The sequence below is a fragment of the Mauremys mutica genome, chromosome 11, assembly GCF_020497125.1.
Source record: "Mauremys mutica isolate MM-2020 ecotype Southern chromosome 11, ASM2049712v1, whole genome shotgun sequence".
Lineage (NCBI taxonomy): Eukaryota > Metazoa > Chordata > Testudines > Geoemydidae > Mauremys > Mauremys mutica.
In genome coordinates, this window is record NC_059082.1 from 53,201,272 (window position 1) to 53,214,450 (window position 13,179).

Here is a 13,179-nt window from a genome sequence, read left to right on the forward strand (position 1 = left end):
TAAGGAAAAATTAAAAAGAAAGGAGAAATAAATATGAGGGGGGGCGGGAAGTAAAGGACTCCCTTCTCTAAAATTAGTAGTATTTATGTATTTTGGGATCACTAGGGCTCCTTTTGAATTAAACATTATTTCCCTCCCCAACCTGTCTTTTTCTGAAATTATAGCATACTGAAAGCATGCACCAAATAATTTACTAAAGTAGAAATTTGCAGCTTATTGCTATATTGGAATAGTGTGAAATGAAATATCATTAGCTATTTTAGAATGTAAATTGCTGAGAATTGGCCAGAATTATGGTTACATATACGGTGCAATGTAGGATATGTATGTGATTATTTATCTGAAACAAACTATTTCTATTCTCCTTCGCTGAAATTTTCAAAATTTATATTATGCACAGTATTTTTCATAAATGAAAATGGGCAGCATAGACTGCTTTCACAAGTTTTTTTCTGAGCTGCTTGATTATCTTTACTTTGTCTTTGAAACCAGGATGGAGGTAGAACTCCAAGTGTACAGCCATTTTTTTTTTAAAAATGTTGGGGTACAAAATGACCTTCATGGTAGGTATATGACATTTGTTTGATTGGCTTTCAGTCAGCGATCAGTGAAAGCTACTGCCAGTGATACCATAGCCAATGAATTCATCTTAATCCCATTGTTTCAGATGTACGCTTAGGTTGCTCTGTGATCACTTTCCGTAAAGGACTTCCCCTCACTGAAAGCTTACTTACTTTTACCTGTTCTGTTATGGAGTTTAATCCACTGCTCATGCTGCTTTCCCTGTCACTGACTCCAAGATCAATAATCCAGTCTCTCAAATCTAGACTCAGTCACCTCTAGAATGTTTAATTTAATTTGAAAATATTAATAAATTATTTAAACATCTACCTTAATATTTAGCCAATATTCCTCAAATTTGTTGAATGAACAAGTATTTGCAAAGGTTTTGTGGAGCTATAACTGTTTTGTTCATTACACCATGTCTAAAAATATTAAGCTGTACGTATTGCTAAGGAAGTTCCAGCATATACATCACTTCACAGAATTTGAGTGCAGTATGTACCCTTAGGGGAAGCACAACAGGAAATGCGCAGCATTATCCAAGTCCACTGCCAAGATCTATACAGTGGATCTTACAGAGACACTTCCTAAGATTCAAAGAATTCCAAAAGGAGTCAAGTACTTTATCTGCTTTGTGAGCTTCCCCTCATATCAGATACTACTATTCTTCTTCGAGTGCTTGTTCACATCCATTCCGCATTAGGTGTGCGTGTGCCATGTGCACGAGCATCAGAAACTTTTCCCTTAGCAGTACCCTGGCTTTTCTTACACACAGGCAATCGGTAAAGGATGACAAAACTACCAAATATGGCAGGCAAACATTTCATGCTCAGTCTTTGTGGCACCTTAGTCCTGTACAGATTGAATAAGTGTTTGAGGATTTTGCACCATTATGAACTAGTACATTGATAAAGAAGAATGAGCCTTGCATGTTTGTGAGTCAGTGCACATCTGGATACAGCCAACAATTTATTCCTTCTTTTTCTGTTTCCAGAAGTAAGATATTTGCTATGGGAGCTGCTTCTTGTGAACCAGAATCTAAACTGACTTTAATGGAGACGAGAACTATAAAACTCTGCTCAGTTTGCTGTTTACCTCAAGAGCGCACCTGAATGTTAGTTTCTAGCTTTAAGGATGATAAAAGGAAAGATGGGGGAGTTTACACCTTTTAGTAATTATTTCAAACTGCATGTAGACTTTGATTGAAAAGGTTTTCTCTGTAACCATGAGAGCCCGAAGTGTTTTTTTTTCTTTTCAATGAAAGAATCTACAGAATCTGAATATGCCAGGGAGGTCAAATAAATACATCAAGCAGGCTGGATACAGCCCCTTGGGTCCTGGGATTGATACCCTTGCTCCATCTGCACTCTCCAAGTGATAGATTTGGAGGGGACAATGTGCTCTATGGGTTGAGAATTAGATTCTGCATAGCAGTAAGTGATTTTGTATCTTTTTATCCCCTCTTGTGTTCTTGAGAATGTTTTTACCTAGTCTTTACATGCTTTTTGTATAATTGTGACGTTCCCCGGACCAGTGATATGCTAGGTCACTCTAATCCTTGACTCTGGGAGCCAGCCTTAACCTGCTCTGCTGTGAGAACCCCCACTCCTGGGCTGTTCATGCACAGCCTCTGGCATGTAAGCTGCTCCTTGGATTGTGCAGCCGAATGACACTAGCCAATATCTCTGGTTCCAGACACAACCCTAGGAACCTCCATCTTGCAGTATCCAGTTATGCCCATGGGATGCTGCAAGCTTATATGAGTTTGTCAATTTAACAAAGAAATTGATATGTACCAGGCTTGTTATCCCAAGAGGAGCCTCTGACACACTTGAAGCTAAACGTACTGCTTCAGGTAGAATAAACAAACAGATTTATTAACTATAAAGATAGATTTTAAGTGATTATAAGTCAAAGCATAACAAATCAGATTTGGTCAAATTAAATAAAAGCAAAATGCATTCCAAGCTGATCTTAACACTTTCAGTGCCCTTACAACCTTAGATGCTTCTCATCACTGGCTGGTTGGTTGTCTTTCAGCCAGGCTCTCTCCCCCGCCCCTTTCAGAGTCAGGTGATCATTATCTCATCGCAGTTCCAAACTGAGCAAAGAAAGGGAGGGTGACTCACTCGAGAGTCTAACAGATTATTTTGTTGCTGCCTAGGCCAGCGTCCATTGTTCCTGTGAGCCTCGGCTGGGTTTGTCCCATATTTGCCCTGATGAGGTGTGAACTGCCTCTCTGCACTTGGAGAGTTTTTGCCTGGGCTAATTTTAAGCCATGAGAATATATTTTCAGTCTCATAACTACATACATGAAATTATAACCTATAACATTACTATAACAACAGTGCTCAGTACATCATCAACCTTCTGAAGACACCTGACATGATAAACTTTGCATTGGATACCACACAATCATTTTACAAGGATGAACATGAGGGTGCTGGGTATTCCCCCGAGGTACAGAGCGTCGCAGTAATCTTTCTATATTATTAGCATTCTGAAAACATTCTTTGAGCCCTTTAAAAAAATGACTGAACAAGGGTGCAAATTTTGATGATGTTTTTTGTGATGTGGACTCATCCACTGGGAACTGGACTGAGACTACCAACTCCTTTTACAGTGGTCATTCAGTATTTATGTTGAAGTGCTGAGCTGGCAAAGTACTATGTATTCTTTCTCTTTGTTTTCAGATATGTTTCTGGTGTGTAGTACAATGTAATCAGCATAGAAAAATTTATTCATGTTCTCTTCCACTTCCTCTCACCCCCCGTATTGCAAAACAGGTTATAAAGAATGCTCCTGTGAAGACGTTTGCCAGTGCTACCTTCAGTTCACTCCTGGATGTGTTCCTGTCCACAACAGTCTTCCTCATACTCTCGATCACCTGTTTCCTGAAACATGGGATGGCCCTATCCCCTCCCCCACCTGCAGCAGTTGTGGTGTTCATCATTGCCATCCTGCTAGAGGTGCTGTCTCTTATCGTCTCAATTAGGTAAATAAAGCGAATCAGAGTATGGGAAATGTCTGGGGTCGCAGTCCCCAAGAACTAAATGGTGGCTGGCTTGAAAACTTTTGTTTTAAAACAACTTCAGGAACTTGCTCTCCCGGCTTGGGGAACAAGGTGGGGATGGGGGGGAGAAGGAAGATACTGTTTTACCTACAAGTCAACAATTGCTGAGCAAAAAATAGAGGTTTTTTTAAATTAAAAATAGAGCGTTGTACATACTGAATCTTTCACAGCCTGCTGTAGTGCATTATGATTTTCTAGGATTTACCATACCGGATCAAATCATTGATCTGCCAAGTCTGGTATCCTGCCTCCAACATTGGTCTGTACTTGATGCTTGAGAGAGAAGTTAAACCTTTTCTTGGTACGAGCTGCAGCAGTCATGCTGCCTTACTGCACCATGGAAGTGAAGAACAGAATATGACAGGGATGTAGCAATTATTTAAATATGGAGATTCTTATTACACCAACTGACACACACAGCTACATAGAATGTAATCTCCTAACGATGTGTAATGGTCAAAGTGTTGTTGGTCCTTCAAGCCCTCTCCTTCAGAGTCAATAGGTTTTTTCAGTTACTTGTACATGTCTGACAGGTTATAGCATCCAGAGGCTTTAGGACAGCATCTTCCCTATAGTGCTGCTTTCTCCAGCATGCAGTGAAGGGTTAGAAGAGCCTCTCTATATAAAGCCCCTGACCCCTCCTTCTTCCTAGCATGCAATGTTAAAAGCATATTAGTAGCTAGGTCTCTCCTCCCCACTCTTTCAGTGGGAAAGCCTGCTCTGCACCACACCCAGACAGAGTCTCACTGTGAACTAGGGACAGATGTCCCAGGTCCTGCTTCCTGCATTTTTCTGAAAGAAAAGTTGAGTACATAAGGAGAACAAGGGAGCCGTGATCCTTGCTTCTTTTTCTTCAGCCTTGGAGCCCTAACAACCATTGAAGAGAATAAGTGAATTTTTTTTAAAAGCATGGACTTTTTTACTCCCAAGCGCCTTCCTATTCCCCATAGCCTTGTACTCAGTTACACTGCCCCGAATGCACATTGCGTATTAAGCAAATACTAAGTTCATTATGCTGAAATTCTTCTGATCTCTTTCTTAAAAAGATCTAGCTATTGGTTTAATTAAACAATACAAACAATAGAAGATTTCAGCATGGAAACGGAATCTGCCTCCCTTCACCAGCCCCCTTTGCTCCATCCTGCAGCTGACTGAGAGCCAAACTGGCCTTTGGTGCAATTTAGAGTAGATAGAGGCCTGTTTTGAGCCTCTGTAAGACCAACATCAATCCTTCAGTACCTGGTAATCTGCCATGGCATGTATAAGGTCCTGTGGACTTCAGAAGGTGCAGGAGGCAAACATGAGAGGGGGATCAAGAAGCAAAATATGGAACCTAGTGGAGCAGAAAGGCTGGGCAAAAAAGAGAGGTGACTTCAAGAGGCTGGCTGGGGAGACAGGAACCAGTTCCTATCGCTTACATTCACAGAGCCCTGTCAATTTAGGACCTCCACAAAGGATGCTGCTCCCTGCCCCTCAGTGAATGTCACAGACATTTAAAAAACATAACAAAACAGAAACCGTAAAGAAATTCTCATGCAAAAAAGGCATAAATCTTGTGGCAAGTTTGTGCATGTAATAAAGGTAGTGTAGGGCTAATTATGCCTTCATTTACATCTGTGAAAACCCATTGGGTTTGCATAGGTGTAACAGCATTGGCTTGTAATTGTAAATCAGCAAACAATTCTGTTGATGATGCAGAAGAATAGAATACAATACAATACACATTCTTAGATATATTAGCTTTGCTGGTCCTACAAGAGTAAAAAGCAGTAAACGTGTATTTGTCACTAAAATAAACCTGTACAAATTATGAATACCTACAGGAAAGACATCTGTTGAGTAAGAAGATGCCAGCTTTTACACAATCATTTTGCAGAGTTAGAAATGCATTTTAAGAATACAGTGCCTAGCACAGCAGAACCCTGGTCCTTACCTGGGGACTTTTGCAAAATAAATAATTGTTTTTAAATAACCCTACACAAATATTGTATCCGGCAAGAAACCATCATATGAAACTCAAGAGGTTCAGCATTAAGATCTAAATTGGAAGAAACTCAAATGTAAGATTTGTTAATTAAGGCACCCAAACAATCTTAACTCCACCCTGTTGAGAGGCCCGTTTCCAGACTTTCTTTTTTCCTTCCAAGCCTGTTTTATAAGATATGTGAATTTTGCATTAAGGTTTTAAGAAGTCTATATCTAAAGCTTCAGACATGTTACGGGTGGAGAAAATATTAGACTAATACAGTTTGTGGGTACAATGTCAAAAATATTCATCGCATGACCTTTTGTTTTATTATTTGTTTTGTTCTAATGTCTCCAACACTGAATGACATTCTTCACCACCACAGTAATCTAGGCTGTTTTCATGCAAGTGTTATAAATTAATGATCTGAGCATGTAGGCTTTATATGTAGACACACAGATTCTGAGTTTAGTGATATTCTGGAATTGGTGACACATGAGATTTTAAGGAGAGAGGGGATGATTGCATTCAGTATGCTATTTGTGTAATCAGGAATTTGCAATTGGATCATGTATGACTGCAACAATGACCGGAGACAGCATGCCTACTGTGCTATTAAAAGAAAAGCAGTCTAGTTTTTGTGGTCACCAATGAGGTGAACTTATGTGGACAAATAATGGTGTTATTCTCTTTGAGAATTGCTACTGGGACAAAATTAATGTTGGATGCCTTAATTATGTATTTCCGTATTATTAAATTATTGGGTTTCTTTTAAGTTTAACCTTAACTCAAAATGTCTTGAGTTTCTAATAGGGGTTGGGGTTTTTTTACATCTATAACATACCTTTAATTTTTTGTTTTGTTTTTGTTTACCCTAAGTTACTGACGTAGACTCGTAAATGATGTAGGGGCTTTTGAAAATTTTACCCTATGTTCCATTTTCAAAAGTGACTTAGATACTTACAAGCCTACAGTTCATTGAAAGTCAGTGGTACTTAGGTTCCTAAGTGTCTAAATATCTTTTGAAAATAGGACTTGGGCTCCTGGGTCACTTAGGTGCTTGTGAAAAATTTACCCCAGCTCTCAAACTTAACTCCACCTTGGAAAACTGTTTGTCTAGGTAATCTCCTACATTTGAAAAGATATCCAGTAAGCAAGCATCCAACCTTGAGACACATATCTTATGCAGTCCCATCTTTAGAAATCATTGCTGTCTTAGATTTGCAATAAATAATGCATTGGCAATACAAAATGCTACCATTTATCCCATTTATGCTAATAACCATTTACAGAATATTTATCAAGTATCAAGAAACGTAATTTCTGTACAACTGCTATTTCTGTATGTAAAGTAATAACCACAACAGATAGCTCACTTTTGTAAATAGTTAATAGATTGTTATGCTACTAGTTTCTCAACCCAGATATCTTCAGCAAAGTAGCTTGGTATATAGTTCTAATTTTTTATCAAGTCCAGTAATCAAGAGTATTCAGTGCAGCTTTTGTGATGCAGGGCCTAGTCTAGCTGGAATGAAGGGGGGTTGAAGGGGGTTGAACAATATGTGCCTATTAAACTAAAAAAATTTAATAAAAAGAACAGGAGTACTTGTGGCACCTTAGAGACTAACAAATTTATTTGAGCATAAGCTTTCGTGGGCTAAAACCCACTTCATCAGATGCATACAGTGGACAATACAGTAGGAAGATATATACACACACACACACAGAGAACATGAAACAATGGGTGTTACCATACACACTATAACGAGAGTGATCAGTTAAGGTGAGCTGTTACCAGCAGGAGAGAAAAAAAACACTTTTTGTAGTGGTAATCAAAATGGCCTATTTCCAGCAGTTGACAAGAAGGTGTGAGGAACCGTGGGGGGGGGGGGGGAATAAACATGGGGAAATAGTTTTACTTTGTGTAATGACCCATCCACTCCCAGTCTTTATTCAAGCCTAATTTAATGGTGTCCAATTTGCAAATTAATTCCAATTCAGCAGTCTCTCATTGGAGTCTGTTTTTGAAGTTTTTTTGTTGTAATATTGCGACTTTTAGGTCTATAATCGAGTGACCAGGGAGACTGAAGTGTTCTCCAATTTAATGTTATAATTCTTGACGTCTGATTTGTGTCCATTTATTCTTTTATGTAGAGACTGTTCGGTTTGGCCAGTGTACATGGCAGAGGGGCATTGCTGGCACATGATGGCATATATCACATTGGTAGATGTGCAGGTGAACGAGCCTCTGATAGCGTGGCTGATGTGATTAGGTCCTATGATGGTGTCCCCTGAATAGATATGTGGACAGAGTTGGCAACAGGCTTTGTTGCAAGGATAGGTTCCTGGGTTATTGTTTTTGTTGTGTGGTGTGTGGTTCCTGGTGAGTATTTGCTTCAGGTTGGGGGGCTGTCTGTAAGCAAGGACTGGCCTGTCTCCCAAGATCTTTGAGAGTGATGGATCGTCCTTCAGGATAGGTTGTAGATCCTTGATGATGCGCTGGAGAGGTTTTAATTGGAAGCTGAAGGTGACGGCTAGTGGCGTTCTGTTGCTTTCTTTGTTGGGCCTGTCCTGTAGTAGGTGACTTCTGGGTACTCTTCTGACTCTGTCAGTCTGTTTCTTCACTTCAGCAGGTGGGTATTGTAGTTGTAAGAATGCTTGATAGAGATCTTGTAGATGTTTGTCTCTGTTTGAGGGGTTGGAGCAAATGTGATTGTATCGTAATACTTTCAAGACGTATTGGAATATTCATGCCAAGGGAGCATCATGTGAAAGGGAAAGGAAACCCCTAAAACAAGTAACCTTTTTCAAGTTAGACATTTATTATAGTCCTGTCCAATAATAACATGTTTGAATCTCTGTAAGTGAAACATGCAATTACCATGGAAATTGGTGCTATAAGAATTAAATAAATAGATTCTTCTCGGTATGAAATCTCTATTTATAAGTGGACAGGAATTGTCATCTTCAGTAATACAAAGAATGTCCTCCCCTCTCTTTGAAATCTGGCTGCTTTAGCCTCCCTGTATAGTGTAATGAAACTTGGAGTCTGGTATTTTATTTTATAAAATGTAATGAGTCTTAGAAAATGGGCATGGGGTAGCTACAGCTTTGTAAGCATGAAGTTTCTCTTGAACACAATGCTTGCATACAAGTGAAGTTGTAGTCACTTTCCTTAGGGGCTGTGGAAATATTTGAACAAGAATACTGTTCATAGAATTCAGCCCTTTATGCCTAGGTGTAAATACAGGAGCTTTCATTATCTAGATATTTTAGGCAACCTATTCTTGTTCTGAATTAAAGATCAGTATGAATGAGATTGCTGAAGAGAGTGCTATATCTGTGACATCCTTATTAACTGGAGTTTCCAGAGGCAATGAGCTATGGAGCACCTCAACCCCCATTTAAGTCGGTGTAAATTGGGGGTGCATGAAAATCAGACTTGTGAGGAGGGAGAGTTTCTGGGTTTTTTCGGTTTGGGTTTTTGTGGGGGTGAAGCTTTTAAGCTATATACATATTTTAGTGTTAAAAAGTGACAACACATGCAACGTTAGCAGAAAGAAGCGGAAAAATGTCTGTCTGTTGGTTAGCTCTACAAAGTGCTGTGTTTTGGCCATCTGCTGCCAGAATCACCTCCTTCATCTTACCTCAGTAATAAAGCAAGATGTATTGATCATGCACTTAACTGTGTCAAGATAATATAGCCTATACAGTGGATTTTAAAAAAAATTCTACTTATTTGAATTGGCTATAAGCAAAACGTTTTCTCTGGAGCTAGAGATGAGTGAGTCTGCTCTATTTGCATTATGACTTGTGCAGTACACAGATGCAAAAAGTAATTATGGATTAACTCTGCCTTATTTACATACATCCTTGATTTTGTTACTTTGGTCATGATCCCAGCTATAGGGTGTGGGTCAAATCCAGGGCCTGGGTTGCAGGGGATGTGGTCCAAGTTCAATTTAGAGGGTCAAGGCCAAAAGCAGGAGTCATAGAATTTAAGTCCATACAGGTACTCAACACTGAAATGAGACTAAAGAATTACAGCCCATGGGAGACTGGAATATTATATGCCACTGGCTGAGAACAGGAGGGACTGAGGTGCACCAGTTCCCAAGGCCCCCTGCAACAGCAGGGAAATGATTGAGATTAGACCCAGATAATCCTGGCACCCACATGCTACAGAAGGCACAAAAACAAAAAAACCTCAGGTTACTGCTAGTCTGACCCAAGAGAAAATTCCTTCCCACCCCCACATGTAGTGATCAGTTAGACCCTGAGCATATGTGCAAGAACCAGCCAGCTAAGCACCTGAGAGAGAGAATTCTTGGTGCCACCTCAGATCCTTGGCTCACGCCCCATACCGCACCTCGCAATGTCCCATGTCTAGCTGTGGCCATCTCCTGATCCTTCAGAGGAAGGAGATTTAAAAAAAAAAAAAAAAAACCTCCCAGAATACATGGGGTAGGTGGGAATCCCTTGTTGACCCCCTACCAGTGGCAAGTTGAAAACCCTGAATTATGAAGTTTAGGAATACAGGACATACAGCAGAAGCGAGGCCCAGGATTGCTGAGCCCTGCCCCTACCATCACAAGCAACCCTGCCATACAATCACAACTCCTATTGGAAGGCTGTTCTAGAACCTGGCTCCTCTGGTGGTTGGAAACCTTCTAGTTTCCAGCCTGAATCTGTTCATGGCCAGTTTGTATCCATTTGTTCTTTTAGTAAAGTGTCTTTAAGCTTAAATAGCTGTTTACCTCCCTGGTATTTATCCCTCTAATTTATTTACAGAGAGCAATCATATCCCCTCTGCACCTTTTTTTTTTTAATAGGGTAAACAAGCCAAGCTCTTTCAGTTCCCTCCCTCCCCTGATCATGCTTGTAGCCAGGGCCGGCTCTAGGTTTTTTGCCGCCCCAAGCAAAAAAAATTTTGGCTGCCCCCCCCCGCCCCCAGACATGAGCCCCCCCCGCCCACCAGTACCCCCCACTCACACCCCCTGTTGCCCCAGCACTGGCCTCCCCCCAAAATGTGGGATCCGCTACCAGCACACTGCAGCCGAGCCCTGGCCCAGCTGCGACTCTGTCCCCATGCGGGTGGAGCTGCTGGGCAGCACGGAGCGGGAGTACTTCCAGGTGGCGGCACGGCTACGGGGTGGCGCAAAGAACACGGCCCCCTCCCTGGGCTTCGCAGCACTGCTAGTGGCCAAGGTGGATCAGTTCGTGCTCACCGCCCTCACCCTCGACATGCTGGCGGCCAAAGACCTGGAGAGCCCCCTGGACCTGCTGCTCTTCAGCCTCACAGTGCCCTGGCCCAGCCCCGGCAGGAGGGAAGACGAAGATCTCCGGCTGCGGGGCTACCTGCTCAGCACTGACGAACCCAGCCGGCCGCTCACCTCCTCACACACTCCAGGAGCCCACCATCACCATCGCAGCCCGGGCTCGGCTCCAGGGGACCCCGTTTCCCTCCCTCCCCGGCTCCTCACACACACTGGGTAGGGCCGCCCAGAGGATTCAGGGCAAAGCAATTTTGGGGGCCCCTTCCATAAAAAAAAGTTGCAATACTATAGTAACATGTATTTGGAAATGTAAAAAATAACTAGTGAAAATTAATTTGTAATAATTTGAAAATACACCAAATACATTATTTAAAAACATTAAATGCTTTACTGGTCTGTATACATTTGCAATTACAAAATGGGCTGTTGCTGGGTGATGGTTGGTGCCAATGGACTGTCACTGCCTGGAGGTGGTGCTGCTGTTGCCCAGGGCTGGGTGGGGAGCTGGGTTCTGGGGGGTGCCCGGCTCACAGGGGCTGGGCTCAGGACTGTGAGGAGATGGGGTCGGAGGTTGTGTGGCTCAGAGGGGCTGGGCTCAGAGCTGGGGGTCTGGGGTGGGGGGATGGGGTCGGAGGGTGCCCACCTCAGAGCTGGGGGTCAGGGCAGTGGGGGATGGGGTCGGGGGTGTCCGGATCAGAGGGGCTGGGCTCAGAGCTAGGGGTCAGGGCTGTGGGGGGAATGGGGTGAGGGGGGTGTCCGGATCAGAAGGGCTGGGCTCGGAGCTGGGGGTCAGGGCTGTGGGGGGAATGGGGTGAGGGGGGTGTCTGGATCAGAGGGGCTGGGCTCGGAGCTGGGGGTCAGGGCTGTGAGGGGAATGGGGTGAGGGGGGTGTCTGGATCAGAGGGGCTGGGCTCGGAGCTGGGGGTCAGGGCTGTGGGGGGAATGGAGTCAGGGGGGTGTCTGGATCAGAGGGGCTGGGCTCAGAGCTGGGGGTCAGGGCTGTGAGGGGGATGGGGCCAGGGGGGTGCCCAGGTCCTAGGGGCTGGGCTTGGAGCTGGGGGTCAGGGCTGGACCTGGGGGGTAATGGGGTCGGGGGGTGCCTGACAAACACCTCCCTGAGACCCCCCCATCCAACCCCCCCTTCCCTGGCCCCTGACCGCCCCCTCCCACAGAACCTGTGGCCCCTGAGTGTCCCTGGGACTCCCTGCCCCTTAGCCACCCCCCCCCGGGCTGCTTACCCCCGGTTCACCGCGCGGCAGCCGCATGGCTCCGGAGGGGGCTGAGCTCTTCCCGGCTCAGAGCCGCGTGGGGAGGGGGCGGGGCCGCAAGCTCCAGGCTGAGCTCAGCTCCCTCCGCTCGGCCCGGAGCTTGCAGCCCCGCCCCCTCACCACGCGGCTCTGAGTGGGGTGGGGCTCAGGCCCCCCCCCCCCAGCCAAGCTGCTGCCGGGCTGTTTAGGACCCGGGGAACAAGCGGAGGAGGAGCGGCCCGTCTTCTGCAGCCAGGCGGGGCCGCGCTACCGGTAAGGGGCCATCCCTCTCCCCCAAGCGGAGCCGGTAGCGCGGCCCTGCCCGGCTGTAGGGGACGGGCTGCCCCTCGGCTCACAGCGGCAGTATGAGCTGGGGCCCCAGCCCCAGCCTTTTGCCGCCCCCTATATTTTGCCGCCCTAGGCAGCAGCTTGTTTTGCTGGTGCCTAGAGCCGCCCCTGCTTGTAGCTCTTCTCTGACCTGTTCCAGTTGAAATTCATCATTCTTGGCACAGTGTCAAATGCTCTACTGAAGTCCTGCTGTATTTCCCATATCTAAAAAATCAGTTATTCTCTCAAAGAAGGAAATCAGGTTAGACTGGCATGATCTATCTTTGGTAATCTTCTCTATTAATTTAATTATTCTTTCTTTCACAATTTGTTATAAAATCTTGCATACTACTGAGGTCAAATTTACAAGTATATAATTGCCTGGATCCGTTTTGCCCCACTTTTTAAAATATAAGGATGATGTTCTCAATTGTCTAGCCATATGGTACTACTGCTGAATAGATAAAAATCCTTGCTACTGGATTAGCAATTTTATATGCCAGTTCTTTCAATATTCTGGGGTGGAAGTTACCCAGTCCCCCTGATTAGAGGACATTAAGGACTTAAGTTTTTCTTCCACCTCAGAGGTGGTACTTTCCATTTCTAGATGCTCATTTCCATCAGCCATACTGCCTTCATGCACATGTTCTTTATTATCATGATGACTGAAAATGGAGGCAAACTATTCATGTAGTTTTTGGGCCATAGCTGAATTACCTTTAATCT

General features: G+C 43.8%; 1 protein-coding gene and 1 long non-coding RNA gene across 4 annotated transcripts in view; one reads left to right on the forward strand and one right to left on the reverse strand.

Moving 5' to 3' along the window:
- Window positions 1–13,179, forward strand: part of ADCY9 (adenylate cyclase 9) — a 198,525-nt gene that overhangs the window by 149,544 nt on the left and 35,802 nt on the right. For both annotated transcript variants that reach the window (XM_044979245.1, XM_044979246.1), the window contains exon 6: window positions 3,351–3,559. In XM_044979245.1, the coding sequence (XP_044835180.1) occupies window positions 3,351–3,559 (209 nt within the window). The remainder of the gene's footprint in view (window positions 1–3,350; window positions 3,560–13,179) is intronic.
- LOC123343819 overlaps window positions 1–13,179 on the reverse strand; it is a 72,030-nt gene that overhangs the window by 30,571 nt on the left and 28,280 nt on the right. The gene's annotated exons all lie outside the window — the stretch shown is intronic.